This window comes from Clarias gariepinus, chromosome 14, assembly GCF_024256425.1.
Source record: "Clarias gariepinus isolate MV-2021 ecotype Netherlands chromosome 14, CGAR_prim_01v2, whole genome shotgun sequence".
NCBI lineage: Eukaryota > Metazoa > Chordata > Actinopteri > Siluriformes > Clariidae > Clarias > Clarias gariepinus.
The window spans coordinates 28025257-28051697 of NC_071113.1; the positions used below are offsets into that span (position 1 = coordinate 28025257).

The 26441-nt window shown below is 36.2% G+C and overlaps 1 protein-coding gene across 1 annotated transcript in view; it reads left to right on the forward strand.

Moving 5' to 3' along the window:
• Nucleotides 1-26441, forward strand: part of ca10a (carbonic anhydrase Xa) — a 210765-nt gene that overhangs the window by 87123 nt on the left and 97201 nt on the right. The window contains exon 3 of the mRNA XM_053510865.1: nt 9388-9530. Within this exon, the coding sequence (XP_053366840.1) occupies nt 9388-9530 (143 nt within the window). The remainder of the gene's footprint in view (nt 1-9387; nt 9531-26441) is intronic.

Here is a 26441-nt window from a genome sequence, read left to right on the forward strand (position 1 = left end):
GGAAAAAAAATCCTAAACAAACAAATCTTAAAACACACATATATCACCACATGATAGGAACATTATGAAGAGCAACAGAACAATTTTCAGCATGCCTTATCAAATAGCGGAAAGTTGACACTGTAATAATGCAGCTAGTGATCAATGCAACAGAGCAGAGAAAGAGATGAAAAGTCAGTGTATTATACTCTGCAGTAGATTGTATGTGCACCGTATCAGTGCTGGTAATGATATAAAGCGTTATATAGCAAACGGTGGTTTGGCTCGACTCGAACAGTCCTCCATTTTTATCAGTAAATTGCAGGAATGCTCGGTGAATAAACTCACACTTTCTGTGGACTTTAATCAGTTAAACACTCTGAAACGAACAAGCAATCAACAATTAGCGCACTAGCACACGAGCTCCCGCTAAGTATCTCGTAGAGATGCCGCGGCCCGGCTCAGGCAGGACCGTAGGGAATACCTGTGGAGTGAGAGGAAACAGGGAAGAGCCAGCGGGACATCACCACCGGCGGCTCTTTTGTGCTCGGCTCGCCGTAATGGCTTTGTCGGTGCTCGGCTTTGAGAATCCTCCACCCGCCGGGTTGGATATCCCTGACCATTAGCAAATGACAGGAAGAGTTAGCGTGACTGACATGTTTATTGTGCGCCGACCCCGCGGCCTAATGAGAGCCATCAGCTGTGGGCTCCGCCATTACTCTGGCGTTAGAGGACACTCTGAAACACGTCTGTCTGATGTCCCTTTGGAGAAGATGCTCATGCCGGCCACAGCTTCATGGTTACAGCTATTACCATTTAAACCATCTACGAAGGCTGTTCAGAGTGTACGTAATGATGAACATGTAAATATATGCATTAAGGTTTATATTCAGGCTTCCAATGCACTTTATAACTGTTATTATATGTAAGTAGTGACAGTTGTAGACATCAACATCAAAGGAATTGAAATGACATTTGATACTTTCGAAATGTCTCTTTTTTACCTTTTATTTCTGAGTATAGATTATTGACAAATCTATGATATCGTTACTTAAGTGCAACCATTTCTCACATAATAACAAAAACCAGCACACTTATTTCATTTTATTTATTTTATTTCATTTTTTATTTGTTAAAAAATATATAAATCCTACCAGTTTACCCCTCTGCCCCTGACTAACGAGAACTCTGGTGCATGCTGTGATGTCTGGGACCAGGATGTTGGCAGGAGATCCTTAGGGTGCTATGCGCTGGCGGGTGGGGTCTCCGTGGATTGGACTAGTTTGTCCAGTGTATCTCATGGGTGCTTGTTATTGGGATTGGTGCTTTTCTATCATGGCCATCATTGACTTTTTTTCATTGAAGTTCCCCTGCATTGGTTTTACTGTGGGATCGGACCAGATGGGCTATCCTTTTTTTTTTATCCCAAGACCCTGTGATGTGGTGTCAATGTTATGGCTGACTGGTGTACATACCTCTGTTTGTATTTATTTTAAATTATAATTAAAATTTTATTTGTAACATACACAGTACGATATGCGGTGAAATGCTTATACGACCGCACATGACCTTAAAATCAAGATTATAAATAAGAAATGAAATATGGAATAGAATAAGAATAAAATATTGAAGAATTTAGCTGCAAAATATATAAGAACAAAATATAAAAATATAAAAAATGTAGTTTAAAAAGAATTAGCTGTACAAAATATAGACAATACGGCTGTACAATATGGAAAATATGAAAACTTGGAATATATTGAAAATTGATATAGAATTGTAATCATTAAAACAAACAAAAAATAATCCAGGTGTCGTAATTGAATTCACAATAATATAATCAATACACGATGATGTAGAACTTACAATGTGCATATTGGTTTGTACACTAGAATAAATACTCTACCTTTTGAACCTGACCTTTATAGAAAGAGTTGCCTTATTTACATTCCAGTGAAAGTCTTTAAATGATGGCGGTCCTGATCAGTAATCCTCAGCAGGGGGACAGGTACTTTCGTTAACCTTAATGTTGCTGCTGATAAACTGCGGGCCTGATTAAGTGCTCCTATTAAAGGCACAGGAGGACTTAATTAGCACTGTGCTGAAACTTTTGTGTAACAGACCAACTGAGGCAAGATTGAGACTAGATCTTACTTTAAAATGGTGTAGTAATCAATCTTGCTGGGAAATAAAAAAAAAAAAATAAATAAATAAAAAATCACTTCATGGAGCCATTTTTATCTGTTTCATACCTGTCTGGTGCATGATGGACACATTTCAATTTCCTTATTTGACCAAATGCAGGATAGACAAATAAACCTTGATGTATCCTAGAGAAATGGTTGTGAGCATACAATGTTTCAATTTTAGTTTTAGCAGAGTTAGAGGGTAAAGTCATACATTTTAATAGAAGTCTAATACATTTATTATCATTAAGATGTTATTTCCCGCGCTTGGTGTGGTAGGCATTTTGATTTCCGGACACGGACGGGAAATTTGTTTACATTGGCAAGTTGAAGTGGGTTTTTTATTTCTTTTTTATTTTTGTTTTCTCCTCCTCCTCCAGGATTTCAGTCTGCTCTTAGTCATTTTTATTCTGTACCTTCTGTGTGTCAGACTTACTTATTGACTTATTTATTATGGATATTTGCTCCTGGACTCATTGAAAGAACATTTATTACCCAGACACTTCTCATTTAAATGGTAAGTGGGTAGCTCTGCTCGTGCACTTGATAACATCTTGGGGCAGAGGGTTTATGATTTACGGTAAAAAAAGAAGTGGAAGTAATTAACAGGGAGTATAATTGGTATGAGTACGTTCTGTCAGACCCGGTCGCTTCCTTCAACTCTGAGCTCCAGTAAACCGTGTTTACTAAAAGCAATGTGTTGAGACGGCCAGAGAGGCAGGTCTGGGGACAGTGACAGAGAGCAAGAATGAGAAATTAAATAATTAGTCTTGACTTACTGGATTTTTTAGCATTAGGTTTGTGAAATATCTTATTTTACAGTAGTGGGGAAGAATTGAGTGCGTCTTAGGGTACAGTTGTGCTTTGCCTATTTGGCCAATTGTATTTAGCTAATAGTTGTAGAATGTGATGGAGGTGATTTTATTAGTTTATTTTAGATCAGATTTAAGTTTATTGTCATTGTGCAAGGTGCATGTACAAAACCAATAAAATTGCATCTAACCAGTACATACAGTAAGTGGCCTATTTACAATAAATAACCACGTGTTATACAAACAGAAAATGTAGTAGGTAATAAAGATATGGTGTATATTTTATATATATTTTAGTATACATTATAATACAGCATAAATGTGCAAACATTGTGAAGTAGATAAGCATGTCTGGAAGATTTAAATTATGTTTAAATTTAAATGATATACACATACAGTACATATACTGTATGGATTCTGAATGGTACAGAATATATACAGAATTAATATGGACAGTATTGCGATGATGAGCATAATTATTGATGGATGCATAGTGGATGAAGCAGTGGCAGTGCAGTGATGTAGTAGTTAACACTCTATGATCAGCTGTTCAGTGCGGTAAACACAAAAAAAATGCTATTTTTCAGTCTGATGCACCTGTAGCGCCTGCCCGATAGTTAAAGAGTGAATAGTCCATGATTGGGGTGAGAGGAATCTTTGATAAGGCCTCTCGCCCTTTGCAGACAGCATTTCTCGCAATTGTCCTCTCAACTTTGCCATCTACTTCTTTGTTTTCCCAGACAACGTGGCATCGATATGAAACATTGGGGTCATTACCAGTCTTTAAGCTGAAGTTAAATGGATGGTTTGGGTTTATTTCAAGTCTATGTCTAGTTATCCGGTTAGGCATATGGCTTGTTCTAGTAGAAAAGCAAAAACAAAAACACACTATAACAACCAACTTGATTTACACTACCTGTCAAAAGTTTGAACACACCTTCTAAAACTAAACTAAAGGCATTCAGAATATGCAATAATATCCTTTGAACAGTTGATATTGAGATGTTTATTTGCTACTTCTGCTCTGTAAAGCTTCATAACGGCTCTAATCTGAGATGCTGGTTGTAAATTGGGGATTTTTGAGGCTGGTGACTCTAAATGAACTTCTCCTCTGCAGCAGAGCTCACGTTTGGTGTCGCTTTCCTGGGAAGGTCTTTACAAGAGACAGTTTTATCATGGAGCTTGATGGGTTTTACAAACGCACTCGACACAATACTGTTCTTGCAAGAACTATTCCAGAACAGATGACCTTTATGTCTTTAAATAACAAAGTTGTTATTGTCGACTGTTGTAGTTGTCACTTTATTAACTAATGCTGTATGTGTTATTTCATTGGTTTAAAAAAAAAATCCAGTATTGTTTTTGAGTGTAGAAACTTGAGTCTAAATATCTGACTGGAACAAGAGTATAGCTCAGTGGTACCGCAGAAGCTTCATACGAGTCTCAGCTGAACTTTTGAATGCATTTTTGCATGGAACAAGGGTTGGGAAAAAAGTGGCCTCATTTAGGCAAGCTTGAAAAAAATCCTAAATATGTTTTTCAGTTTGTTTTTAGTTTGTGTCCCTAAGACTTATAGATGTGACAAATTGATCAAAAATAACTCGGATGGTCTGTTAAACTCAGCCTTTGAAATATCCACCATCCAATTTAGTACAATAAAGGGGTTGGGGTTATCTTTGTATCAATTAGGTTCCCAGTGAAATCCACATTTGACATCACATTTGACCATAATTTGGCATGCAGAGATTTAATTCATTGTTTCATTTTTGTCATGCTGTCTAATGCTGAAAGACAACAACAAAAGACACCAGATGGAGACTGACTGCAGAGTTTCTGACTTCTCATGTGAATACTGATTAAAATGTAAAACAAATATCAAGTTTGATAGAGGATGGAAATGTCAAACATAATGATTTCATATAAAATGCCACGGATACAATTTGTAACTGTTACTTTCATAGTAAGAAATCAACTCTGCCAACTACTTTTCTGTGGCAAACTATATATTTCAGACTCAACAGGTTTTCTTTTAAGATTGCCCCGTATTTGGCTCCATCCATCTTTCCATGAACTCCATCCCGCTTCGCATTTCCCTGCTGAAGAAAAGCATCAACACAACATTATGCTGCCACCACCATGTTTCACTTTGGGAATGGTGTGTTCAGGGTGATGTGCAGTGTAACGTGCATTTAAGCCAAAAAAGTTCAATTTTGATCTCATTTGACCAGAGCACCTTCCACTTATAGCTTGACACAAACGCCAAAATGGCTTTCTTTTAACAATAACTTTCTTTTTGCCACTTCCATAAAGGCCAGATTTGTTGAGTGCACGACTCATAGTTGTCCTGTGGACAGATTCTCCCACCTGAGTTATGGATCTCTGCAGCTCCTCCAGAGCTACCTCAGGCCTCTTGGCTGCTTCTCTGATTAATGCTCTTCTTCCACCTGTCAGCTTTGGTGTACAGCCATGTCTTGGTCGGTTTGCAGTTCTTCAATACTCTTTCCATTTTCGGATGATGGATCGAACAGCACTCTGTGAGATGTTCAAAGTTCAAGTTAATTATTTTATAACGTAACCCTGTTTTAAACTTCTCCACAACTGTATCCCTGACCTGTCTGGTGTGTTCTTTGGGCTTCATGATGCTGTTTGTTCACTAATGTTCTCTAACAAACCTCTTAGGGCTTCACAGAACAGCTTTTTTTATTCTGAGATTAAATTACACACGGGTTGACTTTATTTACTAATCCGGTGACTTCTGAGGGCAATTGGTTCCACTGGATTTTAGTTAGGGGTATTAGAGTAAAGGGGCCTAAATACAAACGCACACCACACTTTCCATAAATTTATTTGTAAAAAAAAATGTAAAACAATTTTTTTAATAAAAAAAAATTTGTCACTTTGTGTTGGTCTATCAAATCTCAATAAAATTAATTTGTTTGTGATTGTAAAGTGACAAATGTTGAACCATTCAAGGGGTATAAATACTTTTGCAAAGCATTATGTATAAAGTATAACAAAAATATAAATGTTATGCAGAAAAACATGAATTTGTGAAATGTTTTGCAAAATTTGCACACATTTCTGTCAAATAACAGCAATTTTTTTGTAAAATAAAAGTATTTTGTGTATGATAAAATACTGTCATTTTACAGGGGTTAAAATTTGTAAAAGCTAAAAAACTTTTTTTTAAAGTTTAAAGAATATTTTGATAAAAAAAATAATTTCTTAGTATGTTTCCAACTTGGATGGCTAGGTTAGAGTCAGATATAGTTCGTGTTTAAACAAACAAGTGTTCTGGTTGTCCTAGGAATCTTTTTAACCAATTACATCTGGTAATACAGTATATATCATGATTACAATCCTCTTCTTTTTCTATTCATATATTTCTTTAATTATTATTTATTATTGCTAAACTTGCTAAAATGAACGGCATAGTGTCTGTCACGGGCCATTTTCCCCCCGAAGAGCAGCGTTAATCAGAGACAGTCCTTCAATCTTCTTCTTTCATAAACAGCCCGTGTATATTGTAAATCATCGCCCACATGATCAGGAATAAAAACATGGAGGCCAAAGTAACAGCGCGCAGTCAGTATTGTGGTGGTGTTATTATTGTTGTTGTTGAGTGTTTGGAAGCTGCTACATTTTTCAGTAAATGAAAGTGGACACGCTGTTCATTACAGGAAATGGCATGTTGATAATTCACACTGGGATTTCGTCTAAGGATTCCATCTTGCATTTTACTGACACTGATAGTTGCTCCGGGTGAAAAACGGCGTTGGCCTTGCCGGCTGCGCTTGCAGGATATAAATGGGTAATAACTATGTGTACATTCCTGACAAACGGCCCGTGTGTAATAGATCAATTCCATAAACTGCAAATTCCCATTCTTGCTATGGATTTTCTGCCATTTCATCCAGTAATATAGATGCATCCGGGCTGTTTGCCATTTTCCCATCTGCAGCAGGACTGATTCAATAGCACCTTAAACAAGAGATGACTCAACACTTCCCAAATGTATTTTCAGTCTCTTTATCCTTTTTTTTTTTTTTACTTTCTTTCTTGCCTTTTTTCCTGCTTTTTTTTTCTCAATAAAGAAAAAAAAAAGAAAAAATTGACGGCAAGGTGAAGTGAAGTGGCGGCTAAAAGGAGTCGCGTGCTGATGGCGGGGCTTCACTGTCCAAGCAGGCTTTTATTAATCAGCATCGACTTAGCTTGACTGAGGGCCGCAATTTTCACCGCTCTCATTTTCATCAAGTGTACTTCCACTTCAAAGCGTTCGGACCACTTTAGGATTTGAACAGGTTTAGTTACACAACCAGCTGCATATATCTGTGTGTGTGTGTGTATATGTGTGTGTTTTAAGAGAGAGAGAGAGAGAGAGAGAGAGAGAGAGATTGTCTGAGTGCCTGTACTGGTACTTTGTCAAGCTCTTTACTCATTTTCAAGCAGAGTTTTTGAGTGTGTACATGCCAGAAAACAGCAGGTGGTGCGTATACTGAAAAAAAAAAAAAAAAAGTGAGCCCTGTATTAAGCACAATGCGTAGACCACCTGCTTCTCCAGACTTTCCAACAGTCTTCCCCGTGATTTATGAATACTTTGAGGTTATTTGGAGCGCCACATCTCATCCCTAGAGGACCAAAGTGCTGAAACGATCGTAGTGGCCTAAACATTAGTGAACGGTGTAATTAATCTTCACGTTACACAGCTGCCAATAGCTCGCAGTGATTGGATTTCCCTCTTGTGGAATTTACTTTTTCTGGAAGCCGTGATGTAAGACCTTGGATGCAGCAGTCAGATTGATGAGCGCTGAAATAGTTACTTGTAAATCATTAAAACAGAATGTCAGTACGCATAGTGTTCAGATTTGTCACTTTTTGTTTATAATTCGTCTCTTTTGTTAGTGATTATGAAGTGCTTGCTTTGAGTCATTTCCATATAATCATCGGGAGCCATTTAAGACTGTGTTTAGTCATTAATTTTGGTCAAAGGCACATGAGGTGAGATCTACCGTACAATCTATCATACGACCTTTTTTTTTTTTTTTTTGCATTTTTCATGTTTCATTAAAAGTGGATTTTTAAATTTACCATGAAGATAAAACTACATGAGACCTACAGAAGTCATTGATAACTGTTATAATCTGATTGGATGGAAAGTATTCAATATTTCTTTCACAACAGAAGCTTGGGCTAATAATAATAATAATAATAATGATAATAAAAATTTTAAGAATAAATTTTTTTTAATTGGATTAATAGTTGATATAAAAGCTGAATTTTTAACTTAAGGAGTCGCCGGTATCAGGACTTGCCCGGTACTTTTCTGCCTTTCTATCTTGCAGGAAAAGCAAGCTGCATATTGTTATTCATACGTGTTATAAATGTTAATGACCATGTTATAACCACGTAATGACATGATTATGAATGCTTTTCATAAGCCCCCCCCCCCCCTTTTTTTTTTTGACTGCTTATAAAACTGCTAAGAACATATTTGAAAATCCCAACAAAGTAACATTTGGACAGACTCTGCTTATTCTGTAAAGTTGGGTTTCACATGGCCTTTAAATTGTGAAATAAAATGGCATAAGATTGTTATGAATAATTATAACCATGTCATAACAATATTATTACTTAGGTTAATGTGTTCAAACCACTATGTTATTACAAAGCTGAACCCTTAATTCTAGTGAGTTGGATTTATTTATTTATTTATTTATTTATTTTGCTTCCAAGATTATGAATGTTTATGACCCTGTTATAACATAATTATGACACTTATAGTTTCTTCAGTATATTTTTGCTTTTAGGAACACATTGGCCATGCAATTTTGTGTGTGTGTGTGTGTGTGTGTGTGTGTGTATATATATATATATATATATCATGTAAGTATACGTTCTATATCTCTCATGTAAGGTAGTAATTCACATGGCTGTACGTAAAATGATCAGGAATGTTTATAACAAGGTCATAACACTGGTATTACACATCTTAAGGTGTTTAAACCACTTGACTCATGTATCCTCAATTCTGAACCCTGAAGTCAAGTGAGACTTGTTTTTCCTGATTCTATAAATAATGAATGCTTACGGCACTGTTACAACATCGTAATATTTCTTAGATCTCTCTCTTTTTTTTTTTTTTTTTGCTGGGTATAAGACTGTTGTGTCCCATGAAATAAGATCATTATGAACAATTATAATAACATCCTAATTCCTCAAAAAGTCTAAGATTGTACATTGTAAATTATGAATTCCCATAACAGTCATAACACTGAAAAAATGACAAAAGATTGATATGAACACTTTCTTGACTCAGGTGCTACAGTATACCAACTTTACATCAAACTGGACACTAGTGTCCACCTGTTCAAATCCAAGACTAAGATCTCTTTCTTCCTCTTGTTTTTCAGTTCCATCCTTTTGGGGTCTTGTGAATTCAGCATGGAACCTGTGTTCGGTGGGGAAAAGACAGTCTCCAGTCAACATTGAGACCAGCCATATGATATTTGACCCCTTTTTGACACCGCTGAGACTGAACACTGGGGGCAGGAAGGTAAGCACAATCTGTTCTGTTCAATACTATCACACGGATCCTTTGCCTAAAGGATTACACCATAAATATCTAGAGCACTGTTAGACACACAACACAACGTTTACTGACTAATACAAACCTGGGATGTTTCTACAGCAGTCTTATATAAAGAGCTATAAAGTCATTTATATCATCTTCTAATGCATTGATGAACTAGTATGCACATTGTTGCAATTGCTTATGATGATACAATGTACTTAATCAGTCATTAGAACTAATATTTATAACACATTATATACACAGTCATATGGTAAAAAATATACCAGTGTGTCTATGATTAAAAATTACACACTTAGCAAACTAGAGGTATATTTATTCAGTGTTATAATATATCATGAACACTTTTTATGATGTGCTCTATTTAGCAGTGTGCTCTTTATTCTATATTCTATACAATATATTTAACACCTTCTACTGTAGCAACCAAACAACCTATTAACTGTAACAACTTTCCATAAATAGCACTACACATGTCTATAACGCCTGCTGCATGCATAATACTGTATTATGAATGTTCTTGTTCGCCATTATGCAGATGACCTTAATCTTAATTGTTTCTGAACTTATCAAATGAACATAATGCATAACAGTGATATAATTAGTTATAAATCTTCAAAAAACTTTATAAATGCATTATAACCATTGCCATGCATTTGTTTTTTATATCAAGACTTTTATATAACACAGTGCTTAACGCACACTGACACTCAGGGAAGTTAAACAAAAATCATTGCATTATACTCATATTTATAAACTGCAATGCATTTTTATTTATATCAATAATAGCAGAGTACATACTGTAAAGCTTTATAGAATGAACACAATGCCTGTTTCTCTGGCATTGATAATATACACTAATGTGGTATGAACCATGCTTATAAACCATTTGATTGACTTTATAAATGCATTATAATCATCGCTGTACAAAAAGTGATACATTTTTATTTGTATCAATTACAGCAATGAGTATAATAATAAGTATCATGAACGTCCTATACATGATACAAATACACCTGAAAGTCATTATGCATGACTTTACAGTAGGTGCGTTAAATACAGTATAATGCAGTAAGCGCACTGGAGCTTTGGCACTGTTGGTAATAATAAAAATAATAATAATAATAATAATAATAATAATAATGAATATACTGTAATGCATTTGGTGATGTTTAAATAAGTATAAATCATATTGTAAGCATAACCTGTACTGCATTTTCATACTGTATTTAATTGTACAGTCGCATTGTGTATAATACTTCATGCTCTGTGTGTTATAACATTATGAATGGGCACTTTCCTTAAAGTTACAACACATACAGTACAGGAAGGTTTATTCTCCTCTACTTTTAGACACACCTGTTTTGACTTATGAAGCAGGGGATTTCACACGTCCAAGCATAACTTCCATTAAACCTTCACATTATGACCTCTCTAGTGCTCTCTGTCGCTTGCCACAGGACTGAGGAGTCCCTTTAAGCGAAATCATTAACATAAGTACATGCAGAGGATTACAGGTTGTGTTTTTTTGTTTGTTTGCTTCTTTGTTTGTTTGTTTTTCCCCCATATGCCACATTATTACAGCAGCTTTTTTAATAATCCTCAGTGATGACGCCTAATCTGGAGCAACTTGTGTAAGATGTAAATGGATTTACTGTAAGAAGGCTGACCTGGTTTACGTGTAAAACTCCCAGTATAGTTCTGGTTCCTGCTGCTTCTTGGGTTCATTTTTTTTTTTGGTGGGGAAATTTTTCCACTATATAATATGAACTAAGGTATTATTACCCAACCCACCTTCTGTGATCTCGAAATGTAAGCGTGCTGTCTTTTTTTTTAGAGCAAATTTTTTTTTTAAATAAATAAATAAATAAATAACACTCAGCAGGGGCCTCGAGCTTTCAGTGCCTCTTGTACACAACGAGCTGTACCAAAACTGCATCTGTCTTCACATTTACACACCTAGGCGATCTTAGCATTTTGTTGTTAAGTGCATTTTAATGAGTTATTGGACTTGGGCTCGCGTCTGCTTTTATCCCTATACCCGCTAGTCTTTGATTCCGAGCCAGCGTTCGTACTGTTCCTCGGCTGGATTTATTCTCGCAATATACACCTTTATTGCCATCTTCATTTTTATTTAATTGTGTCTTCTGTTAAAAGACAATATCGGTGATGTTATGAAAAATGGAACAAGGCACCGGCGTACGTAAGTGAGCGGTTATTACGAACGCTGTTAGACCAGTTTAAACGGTGAGAGTAAATCTTACCTTATTAAATATTGCTTGATTTTATTACAAAACAAGTGAAAGAATATCTGAATCAAGTTTATTGTTAGGGGATATTAACTTTCATCCATCCTTGTTAAAAGCCACACATTTATGACTCTTAAGTTATAGAAAGAACACACTTCTGTTAAAGCACCTTATTTTATATATTTGTTCATATTAAGCAGTTTTTCTTTTTTTTTTTTCCTTCAGCCAATAATCTTCACGGCGTCTACGCGGCTCATAGTCATAAATGATTGCAATAATTCATTATAAGCTTCAATAATGCTACAGAAAGCTCTAATAATTGACTATAAATGATTTTTTACAGTCATTTATATTACAGCCGTACAATATCTAGTGAATAATTACTGTATAAAGCAACAGCCATATTTATTAACTTCAAAATGTAACTTTTGTGAGATTAGTTTTCTCAATCAACCCCCCCCTCCCCAAATGATGAGATTGAGAGTCTTATGAGAGTCTAGTAAAAGAAAATGAAGATACAGCGGCGTACCGAGCTTGTTATAAGAACTGATTTAGATTTATTCACCAGGCAGGCCGTTTATCCAAGTGAGGCAAAATCCAATCCGGGCGTATAGTTGAGTTCAAGGATACAGCAGTGGCTCCTTGACAATCCCAGGATTTTAAATTCATAAATCTAGGCCTAGGCTCTTAATCGCTGAGCTCCTCCCGCGCTGATATGAAAGCTCTCTTCGGTATGTACATCACCTCAAACGCATTAACAGCAGGCCAGAGCCGGGCCAGTCTGAGGTCCGTGTAATTGAAGGCACTAGTGGGAGAGTTCACGGCAGTTCAGCTCAGAGGGAAATGACAATAATCCAGCTCGTGGAACGTTGCCCAACTCGGATAAGTGCTGTTGACAGACATTATCTTATCAAGAACAAGCCAAACACAACAGAAAGCGTATTGCGTTACAGATCAAGTAATGTCCTGGTGAAATCTTGGTGAGGCTCAGACAAGGACACACTCGAGTGCCAGATCAGATTTGGGAGTGAGAAGTCTTTTTTTTTTTTTGCCCGTTAAAAACATTAACATCTCCTGTTGTACAAAAACCCAGGAACACTCACTTTGTGAGATTCTGTCATTAGTATAACGTATCTTCTCATTATCTTAAAAATGTATTAATTAAGTTTGAGTCATCTTCAAATTTTAAGATATTCCATAATTATGTAACATTATCATTATTATCATTGTGTTATGATAAGTTAGTTGTCTTGTCATGAGGCATGGTGGCTTAGTGGTTAGCACTAGTGATGGAGATTGGTTGGAGATCTCGTCGCATGGATGCCCCGTGTGGTCTGCTCGGGATGCGAATGGTAACTGGGGACGGTTTCACTTTTCCACGAAGACGGTCCTGTCCTCGACTGATGCAGACAGCTGTTCTCTGAGGACCTGTGACTTCAGTCGCTCAATAGTTCAGGACCGGAGTTTCCTACGGTCTACCTGAGCCTCCAGGAACAAACTGGACTCCATTTAATTTAACACATCTTCTGTTATACTGAACTTCCAGTCTCACATAGTTTTATGCAGATCAATCCCTGCTATTCGTTCTCACCCAAATGAGGATGGGTTCCCTGTTGAGTCTGGTTCCTCTTAAGGTTTCTTTCTATTACCATCTCAGGGAGTTTTTCCTTGCCACTGTCGCCGTCGTCCTCGGCTTGATCATCAGGGACAGTCTTATTATTTTGATTCATACACATTCACATTTCATACATAGTTCCTTTGATTGTGTAAAGCTGCTTTGCGACAATGTCAATCGTTAAAAGCGCTATACAAACAAAATTGAATTGAATTGATGGGTCATTCATGAACGATTGGTTCTTTTTGAACGAGTCTTTAACATGACTCAGAAGAACAAGTAGTCTCGGAGAGTAATTTGTTCATTTACTAGTGGGCGCACATGCGTAGAGCGGACTTAAAGATTCCTGAAAAGAACCGTTCAATTCTTTTCCCTGTGTAATGCACTACATAGCGTCTATGAGAATCACGTGACAAAAGAGAGAACGACTCGGACCAGAAGATACGAGAGGTGAGTTGCTCATTCTGTTTATCATAATATGTCCTTAGCTGCATTGTAATATTTTTATTACTGGAACTTTAGCCAAAATTTGTGTGTAGACGTGTTGGGGGTCAGTTTATTGAAAATGTAACATTTTATTCTATTTCTGATCAAAAACACGAAATAAACTAAATGACCCGAAAAAATGAATGAAAAATTTGTTCATTTTGATGGACAAGATTTAAAGAACCGAGTCACTAAAATGATCCAAACTTCCCATCACTAGTTAGCACGATCGCCTTCCACCTCCAGGGTGGAGAGTTCGATTCCCGCATTGGGTCATGTAAGCACGGAGTTTCCATGTTCTCCCCACGCTTGGTGGTTTTCCTCCGGGTACTCCGGTTTCCTCCCACGGTCCAAAGGCATGCAGGTGAGTCTAGTTAGCTTTCCCAAATTGCCCGTAGTGTGTGAATGAGTGTGTGAGTGTGTATGTATGTTTGTGTGCCCTGCGATGGACTGGAACTCTGTTCAGGGTGTACTCCACCTCATGCCCTGAGGCTCCAGGCCTCCCACGACCGTATATACAGAATAAAGCGTTATAGACGATGAGTGATATCATTTTAAGATATGTCATGTCATTAGAGTATATATATATATATATATATATATATATATATATATATATATATAGTATAAATAGATTTTAAATTAAGATGGTTTGCCATTATTTTAAGTTCTCAGGTTTATCTCATTATTTCAAGATATGGTCACATAATTCTCCTCTTATGGTTAAATATAACTGTGTCTTTAATGTCATTTACATGCAGTACTTGTTGTGCAAGCCTTGAGCCAGATATTTCGCTTCCAAAGAGCCAGACTTTCTGGTATTTTTAATCTAGTCTTGAGGAATAGCTCGGTGAAGGACTTTTTGGCTCTCATATTTTGCAGGTTTTTGGCTCATTTTCAGCCCGAGAAATGAGGTTGCTGCTGAAGCTGTTACTCTTCGCAGCCTGTCTCAGGGAAAATAATAATAATAATAATGAATTCTGTTTTACTCTGACCGTTATTTCAAGAAGTCATGATTGTTGTTTATTATTTCATTATTTAAAAAAGGCATTTAATATTTCTAACTTGCTTTCTTTTGATGTCCGATGTCATAATGTTTATGATAATACCTCATCCTTAGAAGATTTGTCGTTAATTCAAGATGTTTATGATGTCACCATTTCGAATTAACTGCTTGTCATTACAAGAGATCGTTATGTTCTCTTGCTCTTTTAATATACTGTTCCCTGCCACTACGCTAATCATGTAATAAAAGAGACGTACAGTATAAACAATATATATATATATATATATATATATATAATATAAAAGCTGAAATTATAACAGAACTTGTCTATTTTTATTATTATTTTTTTTACAACTTTGTTATAGACTTCTGTAGAGTTCGTTGCGGACATTAATTAGCTAAAAGTTTCTGCAAAGTATAATTTTTTTTAACGAATCAGGTAAAGTGAGGTTAAGGTACAGTAATAGCAAAAACATCTGGGTGTCAGACAACGATGAGATGGATGTACTGTAAGTGCAGACAATTCTGTTTTATAGCATGCATACTGTATTTGCACGGGAGAAAACTAATAAAAGCCAAACACAAGGAACCGTGGCTATAAACTAAGGTCGCACAAACTAGCGTTAAAAAAAAAAAGAAAAAAGAAAAGACAACCAAAATCAGTGCAAGATACAGTATATAACACTGCAGAGCGTGGGCTTAAATAATGAATCTAATTAACAGAAAACATGCAACATCAGGACCACGTTAATGCAGAACATAAGTCAAAACAGAAAGTACAGAAAGAAATAAGTGATCTGAACATGATGATTAAGTTAAGTTGCAGCATGAATTCACATGGCATGTGCTCATTTTGTAATTTTTGGACTGGGACAGTTAAAAAAAAAAAAATTGTATTTTGTTTGTTAAAAAATTAGGTTGAACTTTAATTTTAGTATCCTTTCTTTCTTTCTTTCTTTTTTTAACTTCCCTTCTTTCTTTCTTTCTTTCTTTCTTTCTTTCTTTCTTTCTTTCATAAAAACCTGCCTTAGCAAACATATGACCTGTTGTACAGTAAAGCATTATGTCACTATATCAGTCCTATAAGCAAAATAAATTGTACTTCACATTGTCACGCTTTTATCTTAAGATTTGTCAGGTTACTGTATCTCACATACTGTACATTCTATTTCCATTCATTGTAATTATTCAGCATACGGCAAAACTGGCTGGAAAGAAGTCTATATTTTACAATGTGTGCCCTAATGTTCCTTCCAAACCGCCCAGCTTTAAAAAAAAAAAAATAATAAAATCTTTTTTTTTTAAAGGAAAAAAAAAACCCTCCCCAGTGCTTTCTCCTTCTCTCCATTCGGGACTAATGGATAATTAAAGCAAATGAAAATGACCTCATTATAGAATTATTAATTAATCAAGAGAAAGACATGCATCAAGGTTATGTGCAGCAAGCTGAAGGAATCACAGTTATTAAATTGTCGGTATTAATTGAATATTTGCTCTGGTCTAGATGAGCTTCAATTACTCCAGGAGTTTTTTAATGAATCGAATTATTCTGACTGGGGAGTGCGCCAGCTCGCCCCGCATCACCTTCTCTCAGCCGAGGAGTCAATGTCCGAGTAGAGGAATGTCATTTCTAATAAAGGACTGCTCACCTTCAGAGGGGCTTCAGTACTTCACTGTAATGAGTCCTGGCCATGTGACGAAGCTTTTACTGACATGTTCTTGGCAGCAGACTGTAATAATGAATTCACAGTCATTCCTTTTAGGTTCGGCTAATTTTAACGCGTGTAGATTGCAATTAATTGTGTGAATACAGAATGTTATACGATTTGGGGGATCTGGCACTGAGTCCGTCCTGAAATGCTGTTTCTTTCAACACATGGCTGGAAGCTCATGCAAGGAAATGAATATTAGTTTGATTCCTTATATGTTTGGATAAAGGTCTTTTTTTTTTTTTTTTCCTCCCCATGCTTTGATTTCTGTGAAATTAATAAACAAGTAGTTGGTCGGGATATGTACAGTACATTAGTAACACTTACTAGCCCAATCTTATAAAAAAAATTATTATTAAACATATTTTTCATCATTTATTTCTGTTTTTTTTTACAGCAATTAGCCAATATTGCATTGTTTTAATAATGAATGCTTCACTATTTTATCGAGGATGTCAAAATAAAGTGAAACCTGAAGAATGAAAACCTTTTCCATTATGGCTAACAATTAAGTTAAGTTTCCACCATCAGATCAGGTTTCTTCTTTAAGGTTCAAAATCTAAACCTAGATTTTTGTTTTAATTTGTGTAAATCACACTTGATGTCACACTTCCAGTATATTATAGGGTCAGGGGTAGCTCAGTGGTTAAGGCATTGGACTACGGTTCAGAAGATCCCAGGTTCAAACCCCACAACCACCAAGTTGCCACTGTTGGGCCCTTGAGCGCGGCCCTGAACCCTCAACTGCTCAGATGTATAATGAGATAAAAATTTAAGTCGCTCTGGATAAGAGCGTCTGCCAAATGCCTAAATGTAAATGTAAATGTATATTAATAGCACCCTGCAGCTTAACTTTAAAACCCTAAAACTTACCGAATGCCATGACTAAACTCTAATAGGGTCTTCATGACCATGCTTAAAGTGTTCTAAAAAAAAAAAAAGCATAATAAAATCTTCATCTTCATCTTCATGAACGTTCTTTGCATTTTAGGACTTTTTTTTTTTTTGTATATTTTTTTTTTTTTTTGTTTTCTAAAAAAAATTACAAATCCTATGGTTTGGAGGTTCTGGGTTTAAACCCCACAACCACCAAGGTACCACTGTTGGGCCCTTGAGCGAGGCCCTTAACCCTCAACTTCTCAGATGTATAATGAGATAAAAATGTAAGTCGCTCTGGGTAAGGACGTGTGCATAATGCTGCAAATGTAATGTAATCTAAATGTAACAGCTCCCAGCTATGTTATTTTAGCGTTTCTTAGTAGCTGCATTTTATAATCAGCCAGTTCAAAATTTGAGAGAAAAGAGTTTCATGTCTGAGAGAAAAACATGAGCACATGCAGTACAGTAGATCCCTGATTATTCTGTATCTGGGCCAGAGGATGGCTGGGAAGCTCGGTGAGCTCGTTTAACATGCGCGATGCATGCATGCATGACCAGATGGAGAGAGATCGTGGCACAGGGAATGGACACTCCAGCAGGGGTACGGAATCAGTTTAATTACTGGGAGAACAAGCAGGAGCAGCGATCATCAAGCCGTGGGATGACATCTGCACTCATCTGCAGTCCCCTGCATGCTGCTCTTCTTCCTCTCTGTGTAATCCCGTGCTCAAGCCTTTCCTACTCCCTCTGTGATTTTCTGCTTTATTTTGTCCATACTCCTGGTTGATATTTCTATTAACAAATTGATTGAAGTGCATACTTTATTTGCTTTATAGATACAAGAATTTGTGGTGAAGTGATTGTTAAAGCAGCTCTGGCAAGCCCAGTGAAAAGCCCTGCCAGGAGCCTTGACTGCTCCATTACCTCGCCAATTATCTTGTCTTGGCACGTCCACGCTAAAAAAAAAAAAAATGTACGCTTCTATTTTTGAAATCTAGTTAGGAAAAATGAATCTCCTGGCTGTATTCAAATTAAGTGAAGCATGGAGTACCACAGTATTCAGTACTCAGACTTGAGACATAACTACTGTACAGTAGACCTTGATGGTATTTCGGCATTATTGCACGCTTCGATATTATGTTCCACGTCAACACCATGATGAAATGTACATGTATGTGTTGCTGTAAATACATTAATAAATTCTTATAGAAAACAATTTAACGCCAATATTAAGTATATGACACAATTCCATATTTAACAGTATTGTCCCTTTAGGAGTTACAGTAGATCAAGCGTTATTTTATAAGATGATAAACACAGAGACTGAAAGCCATATTGTCAAATTTAAATAAAATCGAATTTGCATCTTCTGAATTTGAATGAAAAGTGCTTGCTTTAAAAAACTCAAGCCTAGACACTGATGCAAAAATCACTTCTTAGACATATACAACTATTGGTGAATTCAGAGGCATAAACCACATGCAGGTTATCATAATAAATCTTTGTAAATTAAATTATGTTCTGGAAAATAAGCATCCAAGTAACCCAACTCTCAATGCACATAACTTTCCCCATGTACATTTAGGATACCTTGATTTGAACCTAAAATGTTTTCCAGCATTAAAGCAAAATTTCTTACTTTAGTTTATCTTATAGTTTTGAAATTAAATTATTTGAACTAAATGAAAGAAAAGAGAACAAATGTTTTTCTGTAACAGAAATACAATTAAGAAATGGGTTGTTCACATTCCGACCTCATCTCCCCTCTCGTCTGTTCCGACCACTCAGTATTCAGCATCACCAGTACAGTAATGACTGGCCTGGTTATCTGTCTTAAGTTATGTCCTTATGTCCATTATGTCTGAATGATTTGTAGGTCACTATGTAGCTTAACAAACAATAAACAATCATTTGAAATTGCTGGAGGTGCAGGGACTGGAATGGAAATAAGAGATAAAAACGTGCATCAGATAGCCTCAAGCCTCACAAGAATGTCTTTTTTTTTTTTTTTCGGAAGCAAAATAAGCAGTAGTGACCCCCCAATGCAATGCACTCAGTTGTTTTGAAGCATTAAAGGGATTATTTAAAATCACTCTTTTGTCATAATTTAGATGTAGGTATAGGACTTGCACACAAACTATAAACTTTATAAGACATGGAATTTTATTGATATGAAACTAAACAATGAGAGATCCAACACCACTTCAATGGCGTCCTAGATTATTTTACTCCAGGTTAGACATACTGTATATACTAAACGTATAGTCTAATTGATGTAAAATAGAGTTAACACCCATATTAAAGTAACCATATGTTTGAGTAAATTGTGTGAAGTCCATTTAAATTTTGAGAAGTTGTATTACAGAATAATTAAAGTAAATAGAAAAAGGAAAAAAGGTTGAGAATATTGGTTTGTTTGTTTGTTTGTTTGTTTGTTTATTAACTAGCAGGATTGTTTTGACTGGCAGCATGGTGGTTTAAAAGTTAGCACTGTGTTCTCACACCTCCATGGTCATGGTTCGATTCCCATCTCAGGTCTTTGTGCATGAAGTCTCCATCTTCTTCCTGTGCATGGTGGGTTTCCTCGGTGTGACTGTGTGTGTACTTGTGTGATCTGTCCACCCTGTCTAGGGTGTATCCCGCCTCATGAGTCGAGTCCCCTAGGATAGGCTCTGACCCTGTACAGGATGAGCGCTATAGAGAATGAATGGGGTCGTTTTAACTGACACGCCCACTTAAACCAAGCCTTGGAATTTAGTTGTTTTGCTTTGTTTTGTGTCAAACAAATGGTGATGAGGAGGTCTTTCACTGCAAGTCTGGAATTGCACAAATGACACAGATGCCTTTTTGTCGAGTGGCCAAACGGCGTGTAATCGTGATTTCGCTCCGCAAATGACTGATTGAAATTAATGAGACAAGTTTGTGTTGGCTGGATGTGTAAAGATGCCAGCGTACACAAAGCAGCTTGCGCATGAACATGTTGAAAACTGTAATTACTCTTGTCTTTCACGGGCTCGTCAAGTCGCAGGGATTCAATATGGCTGGATCGAAAGCATTCAGAGCTCTGATTCATGTCGCTGCTTTAGCTGAGGAAATGATAGAGAGACTGACCTGTAACCCAGACGGCTAAGCCAGCATTTGTAGCATGTCCATCTGTGTGTGTGTGGGTTCTAAATATGAACTATGAGCCTAAAAAGGAGAGATTTGTTTGTGCAGGCAGTGGGCTGAGAGAGGTGCAGGAAGTTGCGAAACTGTTTTCCTGCTAGATGAATCGAGGAGAAAATGGGTCATGATGAAAGGAGATGCCAAGCGGCAGTCCGCTGTGTTTTCTCAGCAGAGCCGGACAACTGGGCCAATCTGGCAGTGAGCCTCGTACATCAGTGCTCTCGCCTCTCCACACAGTGTTGGTATGCCGGTGGTCCTTCCTTTTTATACGCTTGCAGGTTTGAGATACTTATAGCTAAGCAGTCACAAAGCTACAGTGGATTTAGCAAAACCGGAGGAAGTTTATAAAACAGAATGTACGATCAAAGAAAAAAAAAAAAAAAAAAAAGTTCAGCTCAGTTCCTCTTTCTGTACACTTTAGAGAAATCTGTTTGTAGATTAAGATCTCTAATGAGCAACCCAAATCTGACAGCGATGAAGAAAAGCTTCTTGAGATGGCGTGCAGTTGATTAGTTTATCCACATCTCGCAATTCCAACTCCCCAGACGCCTGAACGTGGTGGAATTCGCCGCTATGTCTTCAGATACTGTTGTCGTAATGGTACAAAATTACAATTTGATGGGAATAAAGATTCAATTTTAGACTTTACTGTAACAAACTGTTTGGACCGATGATTGCAGAAACTAATTACAGAGGAAGCCCTCAGTATACAAAATGTTTTAAGAATAATAATAATAATAATAATAATAAAAATAATAATAATAATTATTATTATTATAAAAAGAATATAAAAAATACTAATATATTAAGAATTTTTTCTTAAGAACTGAATTTTAGCAAGGAATTTGGCATATGAAGCGTTTTATGCATACGAGCGACTGAAATGAACGCTAAGTCGTGCGTATGTTCGGGAGCGGTTCAAAACTGCAAAGCGAGAACTTTTTTTGTGTGTGTGTGTTTTTGGATTTTGTGCAAGTGGAGATATAGCACCATGGGTCCCAAGAATGTTAGCAAGAACAGTAACAAGAAGAAATGCTTTCAGTTTGGTTTTTAAAACAGTCGGTGTCAAGAGCAATCCTAAATAAAGGTTAAGTAAAGTTAAATATATATTAAGGTCATATTTTACCTGTCTTTACATGAATGTTTTGATTGTTTTATATACAAAAATATGATTAAAGTGTTGGAAATTGATAATATCAGTAATATTTCTGGGTGGCTGGAACAGATTATCTTTATTTACATTATTTTCTATGGGACAATGCGTTTTACAATACGACATTTCGCCTTAAGAACTTCGCCTCTGGAGCGGATTACATTTGTATGTCCAAGTACCGCTGTAGTATGATAAACTGGATAACCCAAAGTGTGTGGACACTTGAGTAGTGAAAATATTGTTTTAAATCAGTGGGAATTAATATTAAGTCTTCACCCTTTCCTGGTATAATAAGCCTTACTCTTTTGGGATTTTTTTTTTTTTTTATATTATTTTTTAAAAGCTCATCCAGCAATTAGAATGTAAGTAAGCTCAGGTAGTGATGTTAGGATGTCAAGAAGGCTACAGTTCATATTTTTTGCAAAGATTTGAAGGGGAATTATTATACGTCAGCATACAAAGCCATTTTGGACAATTGTGTTTTTCCAATACCGCATAAGCGCCTAACTTTTAGGTGTACACACGATTTTTGACGAAGGAATCCAGTTCCAGTTCCTTTCCTCTTCAGCATATGCTAATAATGCGCTTTTACGTCCGTATAGTGATGATGTTTTACTAGTTAAATTTTCTGTTCGAGCAGGAAACATTTGATTGAAAAGTTCTAATCAGGACCGCCATCGGAACACACATCACCGGCGTCATGAGACAGCATGCTATTCTCGAAACCACAACTTTTCAAGAGGTGAGAATGATATCTGTTATACAGATGTCGCCCAAATCGACACTTAATTTTCGCAGCAATTTAAGGTGTTTCGAGTTCTCCCAGCGCAACAGAACGCCTGCAAGAACTCGCAGTGCTTGACAGTCGGAGATGGATTTCACTACAATCGCTGCAAAGTACCTGGATACAAATTAATGTGACTAAATTGGGCACTGATAACAGTACGGGAGGGCTGTGGCAAAAGGATTTTGGAGTATTAGCACCCTGCGAAAACATCAGTGCAAATCTGTAACTACTGAGAAGTTACTAATAACAATAAGGTAGTAAGTACTGTACAACTAAACTATTTAAGTCAATTTGAGTAAAATTATAAACATTGGTAATAAATGCTTGTAACAAAATAAAGTTGTTCAAACTTTAGTAGAAATAAATTTTTATTTAAAAAGTTAACTCTTAATATGGGACCTAAATGTAGGAGCGGTGTTCGAGTCAAACCAGGATTTTTGATTGCTCAGAATCAAACTTTGAGAGTAATCACTATACTTATCCCAGCGTTCGTTTCACTAGTGCTTGATAGACAGAGCCATGATCGGACTGCCTGCTTCATGTCTGAAACACTGGCCTCCCAGGAACTCCTTAAATGATTCAAACATGTGGAAATGGCTTGGAGTGAGGTCTCAGTACTACAGCAGTGGGCTCCGAGCCACCTCGGCCTTCTTTAAAAAAAAAACGTTTGCACCACTCAGAGGTTTTACTGCAGCTAAAAATCTCATCAGTGTACTGTGCTTTAAAGTCTTCTGTAAATCGATACGTCGCTTTTACGCTTTCATTCACCAGTCCCAGTTTGACTTGAATTCCTATTTTTTGTTTTTCTGGAAAACTGCCTTGTGACCATTTCAATTCTTAAAATGCGCTACTGTATATAGATAAATAAATGGAACCGAATTTGCAATATGTAGCAGTCCGTGCATGGAATATCAGTCTGAACCATCCATCAGGGGTTATTTATTTTCCAGCAGGGTCGGTGGTCCATGACAGACAGCTCCATGGCAGTCACAGGAGAAGTGAGGGGGAAAAAAAAAGAGAAATATTAAAGCCTTCTGTGTTTGTGGACACACAGACTACAAAAGAGAGAGAAACAAAAAGCCGGAGGTGAACAGAGAGCTGGCAGGAGTGATGGCCAGAGTGCTGAAAATGGACAGCCACATTGATTTAATTGCCGAGTAATTTTAACCATTTAAATCCCGGGACCGGAGTGGCATTCGGCACAAGTGTTCATTCACGATACTTGGTCACGGATAGTAGTCATGGATAGCATGATACGAGATGAATAATTGTATCACAAGCCACGTAATAAATAGGATAAGTCCAGTTTCAATTTAATGTTTAATAGACATGATCATTAAATATGCAAATAAATAAATAAATACATATTATAAATGTACATCTATAGAATTTAGAACTTGAGTAAACTCCTATTTTTTTAAGAGTTTAAAAGATTAAAGGCACTTTCTGTATCAGTTGTTGTTGCAGCCAATTAAGTCAATTAAGATATCCATTACCCTCTTAGAAGAAAAGGTTATTGGATGTGTCTCTAAGGAGAACACGACTTGATGTACGTAGAGCGCTAAAACAAATGCATTTTTTTTTCAAAGATACTGAAACCTGAACCATCTAAAGAACTTACATCATGTTTATGACTTACAAGGAGTTAGATTTAAAGATTCAGACTTTTTCTTTTAAAATCACATTTCTAGCTCATCCCTGAACTTGCCTTACCTTCTTTTACTTCCTAATAAACATCTCCACATGCATGATCATCTTCCCTGCTGCCCGACAACCATAAACAAACATCTAGTGTACTTCTAAAATAATTGAAATGACTTGTTTAATTGTTGCGATTTGTGATGTGTTTTCGTGTACCCAAAATCCCAAGTCAAAGATGGCTGGATAGACCCGGGAGGATATTTCATTAAGTGCCCAAAAAGGTAAAAAGAAAAGTGATCGGACACTCTTTGTGAAGTTCAAGAGGGAAGAAATAAGGTATCCTTGTGCCGGAGGATCAGGACTCGCCATGCTTTCTAAAGGAAATCTGTTGAGAAAGCAGAAAGAAAGTTAGCGTTTGGAGTGCAAATAGACATGAGATGGCACGTCTGTCATCTCTGCCTCTTTTCTCTCCGGCTGGTGGCTCATTCAAGGGAGGATAAAAACAGAACTCACTAAAAAAGAAAATAGATATGACAGACGTGCTGTCATGTCTGTTTGATTCGAGTCGCCTCCAGCCATGCGAGATTGGATCCAGCCTTTTCTTGTATGCACTTGCTTTTTTTTTTTTTTTGGGTGCAGTCAGTGGTGTTGGGATGCCTCGATGGCAGCTGGTTATTTTAGTGTACTTTCACTTTTCTTAGTCTGTTCTGTACTGAAGCTTTTTTTTTTAATCACTGCTAATGCAAAATTTGGATAATTTGCAGATGTTATCTCATAATTCTAAATGGTGCGCTGTAAATGCAAAATGAAAGAGTCATGAATTGGATAAAATGACATACTTGCATGACATATCAGGAGAAAAAGGCATTTTTAAAACATTAGGTCATGATTATGAGCTAATAATGAGTTACTAAGCTGTAGTTATGTAATATAACCACAAATTTGAGATACTAGGTCAGCAATATGAGATTATTAGAAGTTTGAGACATTACATCACATCAATGGGATAAAGGTCATACTTTAAGTATACTAGGTTCACATTGTGATATAACTAAACATTTTTGAGATACAACATCATCATTATGAGATACATAGTGGTAATTCTGAGATACTACCTCATTTTCACCTTGATCAGAGCATAAGTAACAATTTTGGGGATAGTAGGTCGTTTTAATGTGAAAATGAATAATTTTAAGATACTAGGACTCTTATTATTAAATAATTCAGAATTTTAGGACACGACAACATCATAACAAGATAACTTTGAGATACTCAGTCATTATTTATAAATTAAGTCATAAATTGTAATTCATCATTGTGAAAAAACAAATTAAAATGTTAAGATTCGACGTCATTATGATACTAAATACTACTGTACATCACCTTCATGAGATAATAATCAAGTCATAATTTGGGGAAAGCAGGTCATCATTATGAGACAAGGAACAATTTTGAGATACAGTACTATGATCCTTATTATAAAATATTTTATAATTATAAGACATTACATCATCATAATCAGATAAGTAATGATCTGGGTCATCAATATAAGATAAGTCGAAAATGCAATATACTTCAAGATAAATTTATGAAACTTTAAGATCACTTTAATGATAGAACATCATAATTTGGTGATGCTATTATGGTATAACTAATAATTTTCAATAATTGTTGGGGATGAGTGAGAGTTTTGAGATGCTGCATCATATTGCCATCATTATATTTAGTTTCTTGAATTTATTGAATGTCTATTTTATAATTATTGCATAAGTAATTGCTACTACATTTATGTAACTAAAATCGTGTTTTAATAGCCTATATAAATGCTGACGTACTGGTTTGGTGATTGATAATTCTAACTTATACATATCCATAACTGCGATACATAATTATGAGACTTTTATTTGGATTTGTGAGGCGTTGCACTTCAGATAATTAAATCCAGCAGAACTAAGTAAAGAAACAAACTTTGCTGTGTATAACTTAACATACAGTATATATCGTTTAATAAACTGTTAGATGATTATATACATATCTGCTTTTAAAAACAACAACAAAAATGTGTTACATGTATTACAACAGAGTTGGATTTACCCAGACTAAGCACTGCATAACTAAGCATATGAAAGCATACTCCATGTCTTGGCTCAGATTTAATGCTTTGAAAGATTTGTTAGATTTGTTA